This window comes from Odontesthes bonariensis, chromosome 8, assembly GCF_027942865.1.
Source record: "Odontesthes bonariensis isolate fOdoBon6 chromosome 8, fOdoBon6.hap1, whole genome shotgun sequence".
Taxonomy (NCBI): Eukaryota; Metazoa; Chordata; class Actinopteri; order Atheriniformes; family Atherinopsidae; genus Odontesthes; species Odontesthes bonariensis.
The window spans coordinates 20,475,722-20,497,578 of record NC_134513.1 but is presented as its reverse complement, the minus strand read 5'-3'; the positions used below and the strand labels follow the sequence as shown (position 1 = coordinate 20,497,578).

At 44.1% G+C, this 21,857-nt stretch overlaps 1 protein-coding gene across 4 annotated transcripts in view; it reads right to left on the bottom strand.

Annotated features, from left to right (window-relative positions):
- Positions 1–21,857, bottom strand: part of LOC142385474 (protein NLRC3-like) — a 43,987-nt gene that overhangs the window by 11,172 nt on the left and 10,958 nt on the right. For 2 of the 4 annotated variants that reach the window (XM_075472050.1, XM_075472051.1), the window contains 4 exons: positions 16,802–16,975; positions 11,884–12,057; positions 9,263–9,436; positions 55–231 (listed from right to left, as the gene is read on the bottom strand). In XM_075472050.1, coding sequence (XP_075328165.1) covers positions 55–231; positions 9,263–9,436; positions 11,884–12,057; positions 16,802–16,975 — 699 coding nt within the window. The remainder of the gene's footprint in view (positions 1–54; positions 232–9,262; positions 9,437–11,883; positions 12,058–16,801; positions 16,976–21,857) is intronic. The other 2 variants (XM_075472053.1, XM_075472052.1) reach the window with 2 other exon arrangements.

Here is a 21,857-nt window from a genome sequence, read left to right as displayed (position 1 = left end):
CACAACTTTCACATCATATTAATCTGAACAAACAACTAAAACATGGTGTCTGACCTCAGAGTCTTCAGTCCACAGTGAGGACTCTGCAGAAAGCTGCGCAGCTCCTTCGCTGCAGAGTCACTGATGTTTCTGTTCTCACTCAGGTCCAGTTCTGTCAGATGGGAGGGGTTGGACTTCAGAGCAGAGACCACAGAAGCACAGCTGATCTCTGACAACCTGCAGTCCTTCAATCTAAATAAAGAATAAAACATGTGAGCTGAAGCCAACAGGATGCAGGTTAAAACAGTCCAACAGAACAAGTGAAAAAGAGCTCTCATTAATATTAATGACAACATGCTGCTGCTTCAATAAAGACGGAGTGACTTCAGCTCTTAAACTCTGCCAGCTCCACCAGTGGCTCCATCCATACAAACTCATGTTGTGCAGCCAAATGATTCAAGTTTCAAAGAAAACAAACATGTCAGGAGGAACTTTGGAGCAAATGGGAACAAACTGATAGAAATGGAGATCAGGTTCACTGTTTTATTGAAGGTTAAAGGCACAAAAACATGGTGCAGTGATGTTTAATGGAATCAAACTTCTTTAAAGAGTCGACAGCAGCAGAACTTGTTACTGTGACTTGTTGTGTTTGAATATCTCAGTCAGTGCAAACATTACAGAGCCTTAGAAAAGTGTTGGAACCATCCAGAGGTGGACTGATTAACAATAATAAACATTATTTCACAGATTCAAGGTCCAGATAAGAATATGCTATACATTAAAAAGACATACAACCCACCCCCCCAATACACAAGGCTCCTCAATAGAGCCTGAAATGTGGGCACATTTGCAGTGACAAAGAGAGCACTTGCACTTTCCCACCTTGTAGCCTTAAGCCACCTTGATCTTCTTCATCTTAGTTCTGCTGTAACTACACCAAAGATGAGCTGTATAGTGGAGTACAGTAAGTTTTAAAAAGAGATATTTTGACCTCCTTTGTACACATATGAAATTTTCGTGCCAGCATATTCGCTTGAGCATACAGCTTGCAACACTGACGCTGAATATCATCATCATCACATAAGTCATTCCTAAGAATATGACCCAAGTATTTTGCTTTAGTTACAGTTGTCAGCTCACTGTCATTTAGATAAAAGGAAGGGAAGTGTAGTTTTTTATCCTCCTTAGTCCTGACAATCATTACAACACTCTTTTTTAAGTTGTATTTGATGTCATACTCTACACCATACTCTGAGCAGACTCTAAGCAGTCGCTGTAGACCAGAACTATAGGGAGACAGGACAACTAAGTCATCAGCATACAATAGATGATCAACAATTGTATCCCCAACCATACATCCAGTCTTGCATTCTTTTAATTTCTTGAATAGATCATCCATATAGAGATTAAAAAGGAAAGGTGAGAGAATTCCACCTTGCCTGACACCATTGGTAACCAAGAACTGGCTAGAAGATGCTTCGCCCCATCTGACCTGCATGGTTTGGTGGGAATACCAATACTGTAGAATACGTATCAAGTATAAAGGAACCCCTCGTTCATATAATTTTAAAAACAATTTTCCATGATTGACTCGGTCAAATGCCCTAGATGCATCTAAAAAACACATAAATATTGTGGAGTTCTTCTTCCTATATTTTGAAATAAGCTCTTTTAATGCATAGATACACATATCTGTTCCATGTTTATGTTTAAAAGCAAATTGATTGTCAGTTGTTTCCACATATCCTTGGAGCCTCTCCAAAAGGATCCACTCTAGGACTTTGGATATTATGGTGGCAAGTGCAATGGCCCTATAGTTGTCTCCACTAGATTCTTTACATGTTTTATCTTTAATAATGGGTACCAATAGTGCAGATAACAGAGAGTCAGGTAATATGCCATGTGCTAACAGGCCAGAGAAACACAAAGCAAGTAGCACTGAAAGTCTGTAACTAGCATATTTCAGATGCTCAGCAGTGATTTGGTCAGGACCACTGGCTTTATTCACTGCTAGCTTCCCAATGGCATTGCACACCTCGTCTGGTGTAATAATCATACCATTATCATAACCAACATCATCCACTTTAAAAGCAGCCCTTTCAACACAGTTAAAATTTCCCCAAAATGGTTCGCCCAAAACTCAGCAATATTCGCATCCCCAGATACACCATTTACAGTGGAAGGAAGAGGCATCTTGCTGTTGTTAATAGCTTTAACCTCATTCCAGAATTCCTGGACATCTTTTTGATGGAGTTTTCTAGCCATTGAGTTTGCCCTCATCATTTGCTCATTTCTTTTTACATAGCGTACCGCATATTTATACCTGGCATTAGTGGCCTTCTTATGCTGAAACTCTGGGCCATGTTTTACTTTTCCAGCAGCAACCCAGTTTCTTAAGGCTTCTTTCGCCTCAGAGTGGAGATCTGCCACATATGCATTCCATCCAGGCCTGACCTTTTGTTTTTTCTTATCTTGAATAAAACGCTTACCATCAATAATCAAACAGTTCACTATATTTTTGTACATATTCACTAAGTTATTCTGGTGGTCTGGCTTTTGACAGTTAGTATCACAAGAGAATACAACATGTGGGATATAGACACTGCTTAGACTATTATCACTTAATCTATTGTATTTCCAGAGGTCGCATTCAGAGAGCTTAGCCCAGTCTATCTTCTTACATGTATGTTGGCATCTATTATTAGTAACCAGTTCTGGTAGACTGCTCAGATTCAATACCATAGAGACAGGAATGTGGTCTGATATGGTCAGATCATACAGAATCATTATTTCAGATAAACAATCATGGGAATCAGCTGTGGATATACAGTGGTCCAGCCAGGATGTTGTATGCCATGCTTCACTGATATATGTATAACTATTCTCTGGCAGCATCACTTTACTGGAGAGCACTAATTTACTGTTTTGACAAAAGAGCTGTAAATGTTGACCAAACAAAGACTGGTTGTCTGAGATGTCAGCATTCAGATCACCCATAACAAATATACTTGTACATTCATTTTCTTGAATAAAAGAGCTAATGAATGCTAGTCTCTTCAGAAATTCATTTTCATTCGTGTTGCATTCATAAGGGGTGTACACATTTAAAATAATAAACTCATTTTTATCATATGTAACCTTGATCGCTATGGCCCAGTCAACATCTAAACGTATCACACTTATCAGTGGGTCATATTTCTTTTGCCAGAATATGGCAACACCGCCAGATATTCGGCCCCGTACTAACCCCAAACTTAAATCAGTTGTAGACTCCCCTGCCCCATAGAAGTCATTATGCACCAAACCAAGTTTGTTGAGGTCCTGTTTGGGCAACAGGGTTTCTTGTAAGCATAGAATGTCCGCGCAGTCAAAGAGTTGGTCAATCACAATGCGTCGCCCTTTGTCACTAGCACTCTGTCCTAAGCGCAGGCCACGCACATTGTATGACACAGTTCTCATGACAACAGTCCAGCATTGACCGCAGCAGATGCCCCGGCCTCAGACACATTATTGCTCCTTGCCACCCCGAGAGTTTTTAAGGCCACAGTTTTTCGTGCTTTGTAAAAGCGGCGGACAAAGATTCCCTCTGGCCAAAGCTCCGGTTCATACATTTCCTCTACCTTTTCGCATTCCACAGTAATTTTGAATGAGTTATAGCGCTTTTGAATACTGTCAATCTTTTGGCAAGACACATCACGATGTAGTTTATGCTTCAAATAGCAAGACACTTGTTCTGAATCTACATCAGGGGAAAATCTTGAAGCGAAGACACTCACCAACTTGGTTTTTACGACCCGTATATCTCCACATGCACTGGTTCCAGCAATACCACTTTTCTTCTCTCTTCGAGTCGAATTCAGACGTGGTTTGGGATGAAGCTGGGCCGTTGGTCCTTCAGCCAGGTGCTGTCGTCGTCGGCCCTTCTTGACCACACTGCTATATGTCGGAGAAGCAATTTGTCTGGGAAGTTGCTCTGCGTTCCCCTCCGCGGTGTTTACAGTAGGATCCGTGGTTTCAGGCACCTGCCTCGCGATGTGCACCCCTGGGTTTACAGTCTCCCTGCCCGATAGCACAGGCAAACTTTTCTCAGGGGCGTCGCCTTTCTCAACAGCACTTAGCCGCTGATTTAGCCCTGTTGCTATAGCGCGAGATCATCGCAGTGTCTAGTTTGTACAGACACAGCTTGCTTTAGTGATGAAATGTCCGCACTCACACGTTCCAATGTCCGCAGCATGCACGAGACGTCAATACTGTTGTAAGTTACAGGAGGAAGTTCATCTAGATGATGAGACACAAAGCGAGGGATGTTTTCCCCGGCCTCATTAAGCACTTTTAGACAGCTTTTCACATTGTTTGCGTCTTTTTGCGGCCCCTTATGCGTAACAAGACACTGAGATGTGTGGGGGCACAGATCGAACAGTAGGCTACCTTCTTCGAGGTCTCGATCCACTCGGACCGAAAATGGTTCACAGTCAACAATATAATATCGTCCTGACTGAGTGTCTTCATTTTTACCACAAGAAAGTTCAGTAGTTCGTCTTCCACCAAAGTTTTACCGTTTGCTGTAATATAAATCTCTGGTTTTAGCCGTGTTTTACTCAGAGTGCCGGCACCTTTACCTGCAGTGTCCGCCATCTTAGACGTACCTGAATGTTAAGATTGATCAGTTTGGCTGATTAATGGATGCTGATGGACGCTTTGACTAACTATCAGAATCAGTGGAGTTTGAGGCTGATGGTTGGGAGACCTCCCCCATCTCCAGCAGGAAGTTACAAAGCTGAAGTCAAGGAGGAGTCAGAGTGTTAAGTTCAGTGTTTCCATTCAGTCTTTAAACATCACAGCTTCCATCAGAGTCACGTGATTTAGAAGCAGACAGAAACACAGCAGGCAGCAGCTCCACTGAGAGACTCATCTTCAGGAAATCCAAACACTGGACTAATGAGCAGATCAGTACAGATGCTCGCTACCAAAGCTGTTTCTCCATGGAGTTTAACTGGGCCAAAATATGAGTTTTTCCATCAGTTGAAACTCAAAGTCAAGTCTTATTCTTTAAAAAGACGTTTCATTCAAAGTCATACAGATGATTTTAGTTTGAAGCTAACTTTGATTTGATATCAAATCTTCTCTTTTCTATTATTCTTCATGTTTTAGTGGCTGGCCTTCTCTTCTACGCGGTGGTGTGCTGGGAGGCAACTTTAAAGGCCTACAGAAAAGTGATTTTTTGCACAAAACTGAAATAGCAGATCGATTCCTTATATACCATGGTTTTTTTTAAAAATTTTAAAATAATTTTAGGCCCCTGGATAGTCCTGATTAGGACCAATAAACTATCACCACATTTGACTCGAATTTGGCAAACTGGAACGACAAGGGGGCGTGACGTCACGAGTGCCAGCTGCTGGAACAATCACCAGTAGTTCTAGTAGCGAGCCAGCAGTTTGCCAGACCTGGACAGCTTCTTCACGGCAAATTTCGATGTGTGCCGCGGGACGTCGCTTGGAAATATAAAACGTTGGGTTCAGTGCAGTTTTTATTGCGAGTAGATGTACGAAGTGCGTGTGTTGCCCTCAGCAACAGCAGCTCACACCACCGGGGACAGAGGAAGCAGAGAGACCCGCGGTCGGACAGGAATCCACTTGGCGGAGAGCGAACACACTCTCCGCCAGGTGGAGAGTGGAAATCAGCCGACAGAGCGATCATGTCCACATCGGGGCTCTTGATGATCGCTCTGCCGGCTGATTTCAGGGCAACCATCCCGCGGTGTGTCCGCTCTCCGCCAGGTGGATTCCCCCTGACGGTAGGCGTCCACTATTCCGGCACGTCAAGCCGTATCCAACGCATTCAATTCATTTTCAATGAAATCCGGCCGATCGTTGTCGCCGTGCTCACAAAGCATGCTGGGATTCCGGCACGGCGAGCGGCGGACCTGCGGCACGTCAAAAAGTTGGGTTCGGCCGGACTTTATGCAAATTTGCCACGGCAGACGGAGTGCGTTATCCAATGACAGTAGATCATGTGTTCTCCTGTGTCGCAGCAGCAGCAGCAGCACAATAGCAGCTCTCCTCGCTCGCAGATCCGGATCCATGGTACAATATGAAATAATGTTCCATTGCTGACGATTTATACACATTAATTTCCCTCCAAAACTCAAATTTTTAGAGGGAGAAACTTCGGTTGGTTGAAATCACAAGTTATTTACTTTCCCCCGGAGCCATACACGCCCCACACACCCACTGTAGTAGCAACACGGCGACAACTAGGCATCCAATCCGGCGAGTTACGTTGACGTGCCGGAATAGTGGACGCCTAGCCTCAGTGTCCGCACCGCAGGGAGCTGAACACGGCGGGATGGCTCCGACTGATTTCACCAGAGAGGAGGCAGGCGGACAGGGAGGCACAGACACAAGTTCCGACCGCAGGTCTTTCTGCTTCCTCTGTCCCTGCAACATTTGAAACTTTTCAGGTGAGAAAGTAGTCGTTTAGATCCCCAATGTGTTGAAAACCTGACAAAATACCGACTGTTTACCATTTTGTTCCGACGAATTTGGCGCTGCTAAAGCTAGCCGCAGTGAGTAACGCACTTCCGGTTATTTTGACAAAATAAAATACCCGTTGCCTTTTATCATAGGGAAAGCCATTACGTGCTGTTGTTTTGAAAACAGGAAGTGAACCTACCCTCGTTGTAGCTAGCTTGAAACTGCCGTTTTGACAGGAAATGACAGTATGCCGGGTTGCCGCCGTCCTGCAGTGCTTCTTTGATTTCTTTGCTTGCTTTTGATTTCTTTGATTGCGCCCGAAAGTCGCTAAGTCGCTAGATTATTTTTCTTTGTCGCCAAAGATGGCCAAAAATCGCTAAATTGGCAACACTGAGGAAGCCAGGAAAAACCATGGCACTTGTGACGTCGCACGGAAGCCCCGCCCCCAGTCTGGAATTCCAGGAAGGTTTCCTAGCGGCAAATTCAAAATCGCAAATTTCATGCATTTATGAAATGTTTTGGTGTAGAGTCCAATGATCATTATTGTTCCTCTGTGTATGAATTATCATTATGTATTGGGTGTAGTGTCAGCTTTCTGTAGGCCTTTAAGAGGAGAGATGTCAGCAGACTAGACAGGCTGCTGAGGAAAGCTGGCTCTGTGGCTGCTGCAGAGCTGGAGTCCTTAACATCAGATGCAGAGAAAAGGACTCTGAACAAGCTGCTGTCCATTATGGACGATGAGCAACTGTGATCTGTGCTGAGTGCTGACAGAAACAGCTGACATTAACAAAGTGTGTCAGTGCTGCAGGTTATTTTCACCAGCACTCATGGAAATATAGTGTGGAGAAGGTGTCTAAGAAAGGATTGTAGTTCCCACAGTCCCTGAAGGCAGCATGATGGGGGTCCCTTAAGCCTCCTCTGTTACTCTGGCAGTCAGGATTTAACCCCCCTGTCAAGCTGACGTCCTGGCTCTCAAAGCAGGTCAGCAGCAAAAGTTTGAAAGTGCAAAAACGGATCAGAAGGTGGAAAAAAGTTCAGAATCTGAAAACAGAAAACATCTCAAATATGAAGAAATGAGACTAAAGTGGAAATAAAACACTATGAAAGAAGAATGAACTTTACATTAAACTGAAATAAACGTCTGCTGCACTTTTTTTCACTTTGAATCTGTTTTTTTGTTCCTCAGAGAAAGTGATGAAGCTTCATGTTTCTTATCTGCTGTTTCTCAGCCTGCATTCACTCACATGCTGCTCACAGCAACTCTGAGCTCTTACTGAATAAAACAGGTGGGAACAGCTCCCACACAGCCAGCAGGGGAACAGAACAGCATGTATCTGCAGTGATGAAGCAGTCCCTGCCTCCCTCCTTCATGGCAGCTCAGTGATCATCCTTTGTGTCTGTGTTGGGCTCACCTGCACAGGGTCGCAGCACTTCACCTGTTCAGCTTCTCTTTGGCTGCACAGCTATCAAACACTGACTCTGCTGCATGTTTTCACACATTTCTCACCTGATGGAAAGCTGCTCACACACACTCACAGCCTCCTTCCATCTGCTGTTACCTAGCAACAAGTTAGCTCACAGCTTTTCTTCCATCCATTGTCCAATCATGTTATTCTTCTTCTGATAAACTCTTCTTTGTGTTTTCCACAGTCACTAAATGTAAACATCACTTTCAGTTGGACTTGACATTGTGTAACAGGGAATTATTGATAGAATTCATGAAATAAAGCTCAACTGAAAGTGATTTCCTTTCAGTTATCAGTGGGAGAAGCTTTTTGGCTGGATTTTGTCATCATGAATGAATCTGACTGAAGATAACTGCTGCTGTGATGAAAGCTGCTTTCTAACCAAGTCAAAGATTGTTCATTTCCAACAGTGTTGGAGGGGAGTTTGTTAGTATCAGCTGATTAACGGGCTTTTGGAGTTTTGCTGCTCCAAACTGTTGTTATTGTTTCAGCCAGAAATATTCACCAACTCTGGAGCTCTAGAAGCATCAGCCAGTGATTCTAGATTTGTTTCTGTCTGACAGATTCACTGTGTTTTCTCATTATTTAATGAATCATCATTTCATCAACTGAACCACTGAAGAAGAAAACAGACTTTAATGCTCTTTTAACTGGACTTCCCAAAAAGAGCATCAAACATCTGCAGCTCATCCAGAACGCTGCTGCTGGAGTTTTAACCCGGACTAAGAGATCTGAACACATCACACCAGTTTTAAAATCTTTACTCTGGCTTCCAGTCAGTCACAGAATAGATTTTAAAAGCCTGCTGATGGTTTAAAAATCCCAGAACGGTTTAGGCCCAAAATACATATGTGATATGTTCAGAGAATATAAACCCAGCAGAGCTCTTAGATCCAAGGACTCAGGTCAGCTGGTCCAGTCCAGAGTCCAGACTAAACATGGAGAAGCAGCATTTAGCTGTTATGCTGCCAACAAGTGGAACAAACTGCCAGTGGAGATTAAACTTTCACCAAACGGAGACATTTTTAAATCCAGTTTAAAGACATTTCTGTTCTCATGTGTCAATGCATGAAATATCTTTTAACTTATCTAGACTGTTGCCTGGTTTTACATTCATGTAAATTATTTTATTTATTTCTCTTTATATTCTTTTATGTATTTTAATGCTTCTTCCACTCCCTGCTGCAATGCTTTTATTTTATGTGAAGCACTTTGAACTGTTTGTCCATGAAATGTGCTATACAAATAAATTTGATTTGATTTGATTTGATTTACCATGAAGACCAGCACAACTTTCACATCATATTAATCTGAACAAACAACTAAAACATGGTGTCTGACCTCAGAGTCTTCAGTCCACAGTGTGGACTTTGCAGAAGGCTGCACAGCTCCTTCTCTGCAGAGTCACTGATGATGTTCCAGCTCAGGTCCAGTTCTGTCAGATGGGAGGGGTTGGACTTCAGAGCAGAGACCATAGAAGCACAGCTGATCTCTGATAACCTGCAGTGCCTCAATCTGAATAAAGAATAAAACACGTGAGCTGAAGCCAACAGGATGCAGGTTAAAACAGTCAAACAGAACAAGTGAAAAAGAGCTCTCATTAATATTAATGACAACATGCTGCTGCTTCAATAAAGACAGAGTGACTTCAGCTCTTAAACTCTGCCAGCTCCACCAGTGGCTCCATCCATACAAACTCATGTTGTGCAGCCAAATGATTCGAGTTTCAAAAAAAACAAACATGTCAGGAGGAACTTTGGAGCAAATGGGAACAAACTGATAGACATGGAGATCAGGTTCACTGTTTTATTGAAGGTTAAAGGCACAAAAACATGGTGCAGTGATGTTTAATGGAATCATGGAATCAAACTTCTTTAAAGAGTCGACAGCAGCAGAACTTGTTACTGTGACTTGTTGTGTTTGAATATCTCAGTCAGTGCAAACATTACAGAGCCTTAGAAAAGTGTTGGAACCATCCAGAGGTGGACTGATTGATCAGTTTGGCTGATTAATGGATGCTGATGGACGCTTTGACTAACTATCAGAATCAGTCAGGTATTCTGGCAGTCAGGATTTAACCCCCCTGTCAGCTGACGTCCTGGCTCTCAAAGCAGGTCAGCAGCAACAGTTTGAAAGTGAAAAGACGAATCAGAAGGTGGAAAAAAGTTCAGAATCTGACAGAAAGTTTGAATCTGAAAACAGAAAACATCTCAAATATGAAGAAATGAGACTAAAGTGGAAATAAAACACTATGAAAGAAGAATGAACTTTACATTCAAACTGAAATAAACGTCTGCTGCACTTTTTTTCACTTTGAATCTCGTTTTTTGTTCCTCAGAGAAACTGATGAAGCTTCATGTTTCTTATCTGCTGTTTCTCAGCCTGCATTCACTCACATGCTGCTCACAGCAACTCTGAGCTCTTCCTGAATAAAACAGGTGGGAACAGCTCCCACACAGCCAGCAGGGGAACAGAACAGCATGTATCTGCAGTGATGCAGCAGTCCCTGCCTCCCTCCTTCATGGCAGCTCAGTGATCATCCTTTGTGTCTGTGTTGGGCTCACCTGCACAGGGTCGCAGCACTTCACCTGTTCAGCTTCTCTTTGGCTGCACAGCTATCAAACACTGACTCTGCTGCATGTTTTTACACATTTCTCACCTGATGGAAAGCTGCTCACACACACTCACAGCCTCCTTCCATCTGCTGTTACCTAGCAACAAGTTAGCTCACAGCTTTTCTTCCATCCATCGTCCAATCATGTTATTCTTCTTCTGATAAACTCTTCTTTGTGTTTTCCACAGTCACTAAATGTAAACATCACTTTCAGTTGGACTTGACATTGTGTAACAGAGGGAATTATTGATAGAATTCATGAAATAAAGCTCAACTGAAAGTGATTTCCTTTCAGTTATCAGTGGGAGAAGCTTTTTGGCTGGATTTTGTCATCATGAATGAATCTGACTGAAGATAACTGCTGCTGTGATGAAAGCTGCTTTCTAACCAAGTCAAAGATTGTTCATTTCCAACAGTGTTGGAGGGGAGTTTGTTAGTATCAGCTGATTAACGGGCTTTTGGAGTTTTGCTGCTCCAAACTGTTGTTATTGTTTCAGACAGAAATATTCACCAACTCTGGAGCTCTAGAAGCATCAGCCAGTGATTCTAGATTTGTTTCTGTCTGACAGATACACTGTGTTTTCTCATTATTTAATGAATCATCATTTCATCAACTGAACCACTGAAGAAGAAAACAGACTTGAATGCTCTTTTAACTGGACTTCCCAAAAAGAGCATGAAACATCTGCAGCTCATCCAGAACGCTGCTGCTGGAGTTTTAACCCGGACTAAGAGATCTGAACACATCACACCAGTTTTAAAATCTTTACACTGGCTTCCAGTCAGTCACAGAATAGATTTTAAAAGCCTGCTGATGGTTTACAAATCCCAGAACGCTTTGGGCCCAAAATACATCTGTGATATGTTCAGAGAATATAAAGCCAGCAGAGCTCTTAGATCCAAGGACTCAGGTCAGCTGGTCCAGTCCAGAGTCCAGACTACACATGGAGAAGCAGCATTTAGCTGTTATGCTGCCAACATGTGGAACAAACTGCCAGTGGAGATTAAACTTTCACCAGATGTAGACATTTTTAAATCCAGGTTAAAGACATTTCTGTTCTCATGTGTCAATGCATGAAATATCTTTTAACTTATCTAGACTGTTGCTTGTTTTTAAATTCATGTAAATTATTTTATTTGTTTCTCTTTATATTCTTTTATGTATTTTTAATGCTTTTTACACTCCCTGCTGCAATGCTTTTATTTTATGTGAAGCACTTTGAACTGTTTGTACATGAAATGTGCTATACAAATAAATTTGATTTGATTTGATTTGATTTACCATGAAGACCAGCACAACTTTCACATCATATTAATCTGAACAAACAACTAAAACATGGTGTCTGACCTCAGAGTCTTCAGTCCACAGTGAGGACTCTGCAGAAAGCTGCACAGCTCCTTCTCTGCAGAGTCACTGATGGTGTTCCAGCTCAGGTCCAGTTCTGTCAGATGGGAGGGGTTGGACTTCAGAGCAGAGACCACAGAAGCACAGCTGATCTCTGACAACCTGCAGCCCCTCAATCTGAATAAAGAATAAAACATGTGAGCTGAAGCCAACAGGATGCAGGTTAAAACAGTCAGACAGAACAAGTGAAAAAGAGCTCTCATTAATATTAATGACAACATGCTGCTGCTTCAATAAAGACGGAGTGACTTCAGCTCTTAAACTCTGCCAGCTCCACCAGTGGCTCCATCCATACAAACTCATGTTGTGCAGCCAAATGATTCAAGTTTCAAAGAAAACAAACATGTCAGGAGGAACTTTGGAGCAAATGGGAACAAACTGATAGACATGGAGATCAGGTTCACTGTTTTATCGAAGGTTAAAGGCCCAAAAACATGGTGCAGTGATGTTTAATGGAATCAAACTTCTTTAAAGAGTCGACAGCAGCAGAACTTGTTACTGTGACTTGTTGTGTTTGAATATCTCAGTCAGTCCAAACATTACAGAGCCTTAGAAAAGTGTTGGAACCATCCAGAGATGGACTGATTGATCAGTTTGGCTGATTAATGGATGCTGATGGACGCTTTGACTAACTATCAGAATCAGTGGAGTTTGAGGCTGATGGTTGGGAGACCTCCCCCATCTCCAGCAGGAAGCTACAAAGCTGAAGTCAAGGAGGAGTCAGAGTGTTAAGTTCAGTGTTTCCATTCAGTCTTTAAACATCACAGCTTCCATCAGTCACATGATTTAGAAGCAGACAGAAACACAGCCGGCAGCAGCTCCACTGAGAGACTCATCTTCAGGAAATCCAAACACTGGACTAATGAGCAGATCAGGACAGATGCTCGCTACCAAAGCAGAAACTAAAAGATGGATCTTCTGCTGTTATTGGCTCATCCTGTTTTGTTACTGATGATCTCAGCTCAGCAAAGAACACCATGAATGAACGCATACTATTGCACTGTTAGCTCAGAGCTGCCATGTTGTTGTTATTTGGGGCTATTGGGGGATTTATATACACACGTCTAGTGGCACGGCACGCGTCGATGATGTCATCCCACTGTGTTGTCTAGGCCTGGTTCACTCATATGTGGATATACGCGGATCTCGAGTGATATAAATAGTGTCCGAAGGACGCTGACTTTCACCAAACTGTTATCGGTGAGTAGATGAACGTATTTTATGCCAGAAATAAAGTTCAGGTTTAAAAAAACGAACTTCCCCTTTAAAGGATAAGACCGGTTTTTTGACATTGGGCCCTTGATTTCACATTATAACATGATGTTCTACTCACCCCTGCTTGTTGTTGGTCATTTGGAGCTGTTCCGAAGATATTCGCGAGGCGTCTGGCTGCTCTCTTGAGATATTCGGCCATGAAACGGTTTCCTATGGGCAAGCTTATACAGGCACAAACTATGCTGTTTATAATTTATTAATTACTGTACATTAGCACTGATAACGTGGAGGTGCGTCGCTTACTTAAAAAAATCCGGGTTACTAATTTTGAATTTTAGCCGAATGAATAAACAGGCAGCAGGTCTGTGGGCTGTCTGTGGCAGTAGCACGACGAGGACGTCAGTAACACCCACTTTACGACAAAAAAATCTAAATTACAGTAACCCGGATTTTTTTAAGTAAGCGACGCACCTCCACGTTATCAGTGCTAGTGTAGAGTAATTAATAAATTATAAACAGCATAGTTTGTGCCTGTATAAGCTTGCCCATAGGAAACCGTTTCATGGCCGAATATCTCAAGAGAGCAGCCAGACGCCTTGCGAATATCTTCGGAACAGCTCCAAATGTTCAACAACAAGCAGGGGTGAGTAGAACATCATGTTATAATGTGAAATCAAGGGCCCAATGTCAAAAAACCGGTCTTATCCTTTAAGGCCCTCGGCCTCTGGAGAAGTCACTCAACCTCCCTCCTTCATGCAAAGTCGAGTGAGTCATCACCCAGCAAGGATTGGCTCTTTTAGCCCTTCTGCCCTGAATTCCTCAGGTTTATCTTGTCTTTTTGATCCCCTTGGTCCCTCAATAAACCTTTAAACTCCAACTTAGCATGTGGAAATATTTCATGTTACTCTCCTCTAACCCTAGCTGAGCTGGGCTCTGTAGCTGCAGCCTTTGTGTGTCACTCTGCAGACTGCCATGCTTTCTGTAGGACTGAAAGACCTTTCTTCCAAGATATTAATACAGAAAGGACAACATTTTTTCTCTTACTTTGACTCACTTTAAAAAGTTTCCACAGAGAAGTACATTTAAAAAGCTTAAACTGCACTTTTGTTATTTATTTATTTATTTTTAGAGTTTCTCATGTTCAAAACAGACAGCAAAACTAAATTTACACTTCAGGACGTACTGCGATAGAAAAAATCTGATCCTTTATGCTCACATTATCATTTCTACTTCTGTGTAACTGCTTATGTTGATGCATGCATGAGATTAATAGCTGCACTCGGGAGATCACCACTGTCCACTCTAAGAACTAAGGCTACGGCAACACGAAAACGTTTTTCACTGTAAACGATACTTTTTCTTATCATTTGGCTGTCGCGGCCACACGGAGCCGGCGTTCCCAGTACCCCAAAACGATAGTTTTGGAGAACGGGTTCCAGAGTGGGAAGATCTGAGAACGGCGTTGTTTCGTTTCCATTGTTACAGCCAAAACGGATTCGTTTACATCTGCGTCACAGCCACATGGCTAACGCCAGTGACGTATACACATACGTCAGTGACCAGAACAAAAAGCGGCTTCCATTCGAAATCCGGAAGAAGAAGACAACACAACAAGGACAGACAGCGATCATCATGGACCCCACAACATTGATAGCAGCACTGCTGCAGACACTGCTAACTACAGCGGCGTTGTTGAAGGAACAACGTGAGCTTTGCGCTGGTATAAGTAGGGGCGTACACGGATGCGCATTGCTTTTTCTATTGTTCTGGTGTAACCGGTGGGGGTGGCTTACAGCGCACCTAGAGGTTTTTCGTGTGTACTGCATCGTTTTCAGCAAGCGTCGCGTCTCCATGTGGACAGAGAAGCTTTCCTGTGTGGTCGCAATAATTTTCGTACCCGTTTTCAAAAATACCCTTGTTTCGTTTTCGTGTAGAGTCCCACAGCCTGGGCGGTATCAACACCGCTATCTGCTCCCAGCAGAACAGAGGGAAATGTCTCATGCATAGACGCAAGCATCCGTCTTCTCTGCCCTATAAAAGCTTCCTGAGAACTCTGCATATCTGAACATTTGCATCACAGCTTCTGTATGTAAACCTTCCCTTGCTGCAGGATAATTAAATGTACTCTGCTTTTGAATTTCAGACAGTATTCCTGAGTAGGGTGGAATCCCCTCTCCGGGTCGCGAATGAGATCCTCCCCCAAGTGGAGGAGTTCAAGCATCTCGGGGTCTTGTTCACGAGTGAGGGACGAATGGAGCAGGAGATTGACAGGCGGATCGGTGCGGCGTCTGCAGTGATGCGGGCTCTGCACCGGCCCGTCGTGGTGAAGAAGGAGCTGAGCCAGAAGGCGAAGCTCTCGAGTTGCCGGTTAATCTATGTTCCTACCCTCACCTATGGTCACGAGCTGTGGGTAGTGACCGAGAGAACGAGATCGCCAATACAAGCGGCCGAAATGAGTTTCCTCCGCAGGGTGTCTGGGCTCTCCCTTAGAGACAGGGTGAGAAGCTCGGTCATCCGGGAGGGGCTCGGAGTAGAACCGCTGCTCCTCCGCATCGAGAGGAGTCAGATGAGGAGGCTCGGGCATCTGGTGAGAATGCCTCCTGGACGCCTCCCTGGTGAGGTGTTCCGGGCCCGTCCCACTGGGAGGAGGTCCCGGGGAAGACCCAGGACACGTTGGAGAGACTATGTTTCTCGGCTGGCCTGGGAACGCCTCGGGGTCCCCCCAGAAGAGCTGGAGGAAGTGGCCGGGGACAGGGACGTCTGGGTCTCTCTGCTCAAGCTGCTGCCCCCGCGACCCGACCCCCGGAGAAGTGGAAGATGATGGATGGATGGATTCCTGAGTATTCTTATTCATTTTCCTGACATACTGAAAACATGCAGTCATCATGACTCTGAGGAGTCTGGGGAGAAAATATCTGATAAAAACAGCAACATTTCTGTGGACTGTGTGGAGCTGCTTTTGGACAGCTTCTAGATTTAGTCTGATAAAAAGCTGTAAAATATCCTTTTTTGTGCCATTTTAATATTAGGAGTCAGACTTGGTGAGCAGCTGGGACTTGCAGATTCTGATTGTAGTTGTCTACAGGCATCTGTTTAGAAAAGTCACTTGGACATGATTTTTTCCCCCAGTGTGTTCAGACATGTCTTATCCACTTCCAGTAACACTTAGAAGGATTCTGTGTGTTTGGGAAATACATTCAGCTTCTGATTCACTAAAGGATTATGTGGCTTTGTGGCCCGTTAAATGGCAGCAAACCAGAGGCTGCACATCTGTCTAATTCACAGTCGCCTTCGCAAAGGGTCAGGTTCACCTCAAACCAAATAACCATACAGATATCATCACTCTGTTCCAGTGCAGTGTGAGGAAAAAACAGCTCATATTTCTGTAAAGTAGTTTACTTTGGGAGTGTGATGGATCTGTGTTTTAGGACAAATCTACAGGAATGGAAAGGAGTTCAAGCAAAAGAGCACTTTGGTATTTTTTTAAACTGTGTGTTATGTTTTATTATCAGAGTTATTTAAGCCAGATAATCCAAAGGCAGAACAGATCAACCTGTTTCATTGATCAAGGTACCTGGAAGCTGTTTTTAATCCATTTAAGCCAGAATTATATCAGCTCACAGCTGAAAAGTTCATGAATCCTTACCTGAGTTTTTTCAGTCTGCAGTTTGGACTCTTCAGTCCAGCAGAAAGCTGCTTCACTCCTGAATCCTGCAGGTTGTTGTTACTCAGGTCCAGTTCTGTCAGGCTGGAGGACTGGGAGCTGAGAACTGAGGACAGAGCTGCACAGCTTCTCTCTGAGAGGTTACAGCCATCCAGTCTGAGGAGGAAATGAGATGGAAGGAAATAACTTGATCCATTAATCAATCAAACTACATTTATATTAGTGAAAGAATTCTTTTTCCCTGTTTGAACCCACCTCTGTTTATATGCAGAGGTGGGTAGAGTAGCCTAAAATTGTACTCAAGTAAAAGTAAAAAGTAGTCATCCAAATAATTACTTGAGTAAGAGAACAAAAAGTGCTCGGTGAAAAAAACTACTCAAATACTGAGTAACTGCTGAGTAACGTCTGATTTATTTGTTAACACAAGCATTCAATCAGACAGACAAAAATACTAAATAATTATCATTAGGCAAATTAGAGTTAATCCAATTGATGAAATAAATTAATTATTCCATCCATCCATCCACAATCTTCCGCTTCCCCGGGGATCGGGTCGCGGGGGCAGCAGCCTAAGCAGAGAGACCCAGACGTCCCTGTCCCCGGCCACTTCCTCCAGCTCTTCTGGGGGGACCCCGAGGCGTTCCCAGGCCAGCCGAGAAACACAGTCTCTCCAACGTGTCCTGGGTCTTCCCCGGGGAAACTCATTTCGGCCGCTTGTATTCGCGATCTCGTTCTTTCGGTCACTACCCACAGCTCGTGACCATAGGTGTGGGAGAAGGATGTCATGACATGCTCATGGTGCCGGGCGATCAGGTGCACATCGAAGTGTTCCGAAGGAAGTGGCTTGAGCCAAGACGGAAAGGACCGTACACAATGGTGCGAGTAACATCAACAGCAGTTCAAGTGGAAGGTAGCAACACATGGTATCATTTGAATCACTGCACTAAGGTTCGAACTAAAGACACAGTCGGAGTCAAGTCCGAGGGAAAGGATTAACAAAAGGAAGAGGTTAAGATTTCTGACACTGTGAGCATCCAGGTGTGGGTGTTGGCCGACAGCATGGGCTCAGGAGAACGAAGCCTGGAGATGTTGGACGGGATCCCGCAGACAGGAGAGGCTGGAAGGGTCCCGTGATGAAGCCACCCCGCAGGGAAGTAGCCAGCCTGGGTCAGATGAGTATGATGCAACAATACACACCCACTCAGACCATGCCACGCCACAAACTTTGCCAGCAATACACACTAGAGCTAGTCGTGAAAAGGCAGATGTTAAGCTTGAATTTAAGTATGTGGGAATAAAGGTTGGTGGAAGTATGAGGAAGGATGAGTAAGTATGAGTAAGTAGGGGTAAGTGTGAGGAAGTGTGGATCATGGGTCCGGAGGAGGAGACGACCAAATCACCGCCTCTGGACGCCACGACAAAGGGGCAATCTGGTAAGATCATGTTGTCCTCGGGTCAGAAAGAAGTTGTTCACAATGGTTGTAAGAATAGAAAGATCTCTCGTGGAAGTCTAGGGGGACTTGATACCATTAGCACTACAGGATAGAATAATCATGCTAATCCAAAAACAGACGGAGTGTACATGCACAGGTGGAGTCGGGAAAACAGTGTAACTGTGGAAGATGGTTTAAGGCAGCACAGGATATGTGGTATAGTTGGGCATGGTACACTACGAGGGAACTGACAGCGACGGAGTGTCTCGTATGTGCAGACGCTCCAGGAGCATTGCCTGTTGTTGTTCCAGAGCCACACACCTTCAGGGACTGTGCAGTGGTCCAGCAACGGGAATGCAGGGAAGGTAGGTTCACATCGGCAGAGGATAAATGGTTATTGTTTCCTATGTGTGGTATTAAGTGCAGATTGATGTTTGGGCCAAATAAATTACATAGTTATTTTCAAAATAAGGGAGGGCCACAAATTTGAGTCTTCTTGTGCGGAATTTAATCACAGTACATCACAGGATGGGTCTCCCACTGATTATAGAGTAGATTACGATGGTGAGTTTGAATGCTTTTGGAACTCACGTAGGTAATACTACTGTTAAATGAAACCAATATCTATTAGGATTTATTTATTTGGATCAAATTGTGAAAATATAGAAATGATCATTTTAACTCCATATCTTTTTGGGGATCAGACACACCCAGTAGTGGAGAGTTACTGGATGTGTGGAGATGATGTGTTGTTAAATGTGCTACCCAACAGGGAGATAGGTTTTTGGGCACTGGTGAGGAGGAACACATCAGTTGTGGTAGTGTATGACAAGGTAAACGAGATGCGAGGTTTGGATGTGGAAAAAGGGAGAGTTAAAAGATCTAGTGATGACTACATCAGGGATAAGCACGTTTATTTGGATGCAATATGGCAGCCAAGAGGGGTTCCCTTTGAGCTCAAAGCACGCAGGGAGATTGCAGCTGGATTTGAGGCTGGTTTGCAGGGAATCATATTTAACAAAATGGGGAATGGACTAATTACATATAATACAACCAACAGGGAATTCTTAGCTACACGACTGAAGGGTTTGCAGGCTTTGGAGAACAACTACATGAGACGAGTATGATGGCTTGGTAGAACAGACAAGTTTTAGAATGGATATTAGAAGGGAAAATTGGTGTTTGCCAGATGGTTGGGGAAAATGTTGTACATTTATACCCGGGAACACTGCAGCTGATAGAACGTTTACAATGGCCGGGAAGGAGTTCAGAGAACGGAGAGAGGAGCTGACGCGTGATGCTGGTGGAGGTGAACGGTGGTGGACTGGTCTGTTTGGGATTTTGGGAGAAGGGGGAGCGATGACAGTTAAGGCGGGAATAGCAATATTGCTGATAGTGAGAATGGTTTCCCTATTGGGGTGTTGCATTATACCCATTCTTAGAAGGTGTTGGCTGCAAGTGATGTTCAAACAAACAGTGGAAGGAATCAGGAGGCAGATGACCATGCGAGACCAGGTCTGAGGACCAACGCATGGGAAGAGCGGGTCAACGAATGAAGGTTACCAACGGACGGTTCACAAGTTTCTTTCTTCGAGGGTGGAACCAAGTATAGTCTGATAGGGAGAAGAGATGCTGAAGATCTCTTTGATTGGGAGTGACGTACTGGCGACCTCTCCTCCCAGAGTTAGCTTAGCAGTTCCAGACCCAGCCGGACGGATGGTCGGCCAGAAGCAGATGACACCAGAGTACAGGAGATGGGACGGGACTGGAGGAGCTGCATTACATTGCATTTTATTACTATTGTTGTGTGATAATCCATAATTTTATGTATTGTACTTGATACAAAACGGTGATTAACTGATTTGAAGGTGGTGTATTCAGTTTATGTGTATTATCAATCAAAACTGATCACTGATATGTCCATTGCCAATTGTGTCGGTCAACTGTTCGGAGTGCGACCTTGGTAAAGTGGTCGGTCGCCAAGTGGGGTGGGGCCGTAGGTGAATTTTCCCAAGATAATAACATGAATTACGAAAGTAGCAGCCGGTGGGTTTTTCGCACCTATGCACTGCGAACAGTGGACAAGTGTGATGGCAATGTAAAACTTGTAGTGTTGTTGAAACCAATATCGTGTAATTTAATCTAATCATTTAATGTGATTCGAGTACACACATATATATATTCCTTTTCATTTATTCAAAATGGTTCCGTTGATTGATATTGTGGAATTATTTGAATAATTTAGTGTTGATTATGTTAATTAATTCTTAATTAACTATGTGGGATGATTTTCTTTCATTTTAGATTATTTCTTTATTAAATCACTGATAAGTGATTTCAGGGGGGACTATGTGGGAGAAGGATGTCATGACATGCTCATGACTTCTGGCCTAGTTACATCCTGGGCCTTGTTGACTGGTTCATATGAATATGGGTAAAAGGTAGTATGGGCTGTTTACATTTAGGGCAGAGGCTCGGCGTCGCAGAAAGTGATTGAGTCCGGATGACGCATGCATGTTATGATTAAACCAGTATAAAGTTGGTTCACAGTATGAAGACGGTGGACATTTTGTACATTCTGTATGCACATTTGCTGTGACGGTTTGTTCAATAAACTCCCCAATGGACGGCTGACCAACGCGGGATTCGACTCTAATTTCTCCACAACAAGGTGAGGGTAGGAACATAGATTGACCGGTAAATCGAGAGCTTCGCCTTCTGGCTCAGCTCCTTCTTCACCACGACGGGCCGGTGCAGAGCCCGCATCACTGCAGACGCCGCACCGATCCGTCTGTCAATCTCCTGCTCCATTCGTCCCTCACTCCTGAACAAGACCCCGAGATACTTGAACTCCTTCACTTGGGGAAGGATCTCATTCCCGACCCAGAGAGAGCATTCCACCCTTTTCCGGCCGAAGACCATGGTCTCGGATTTGGAGATGTTGATTCTCATCCCAGCCGCTTCACACTCGGCAGCGAACCGCTCCAGTGAGAGCTGAAGGTCACGGCCTGACGACGCCAACAGAACCACGTCGTCCGCAAAAAGCAGAGACCCGATTCTGAGGTCGCCAAACCATACCCCCATAACGCCCTGTCTGCGCCTAGAAATTCTGTCCATAAAAATTATGAACAGAATCGGTGACAAAGGGCAGCCCTGACGGAGTCCAACCCTCACAGGAAACATGTCCAACTTACTGCCGGCAATGCGGACCAAACTCTGACACCGGTCATAGAGAGACCGAACAGCCCATATCAAGGAGTCTGGCACTCCATACTCTCGGACCACCCCCCACAAGAATCCCCGAGGGACACGGTCGAACGCCTTCTCCAAGTCCACAAAACACATGTAGACCGGTTGGGCGAACTCCCATGCTCCCTCCAGGATCCTGCGGAGGGTATAGAGCTGGTCCACTGTTCCACGGCCAGGACGAAAACCACACTGCACCTCCTGAATACAAGATTCGACTATCCGGTGGATCCTCCTCTCCAGTACCCCACGAAAAGACCTTACCAGGGAGGCTGAGGAGTGTGATCCCCTATAGTTGGAACACACCCTCCAGTCCCCCTTTTTAAAGAGGGGGACCACCACCCCGATCTGCCAGTCCA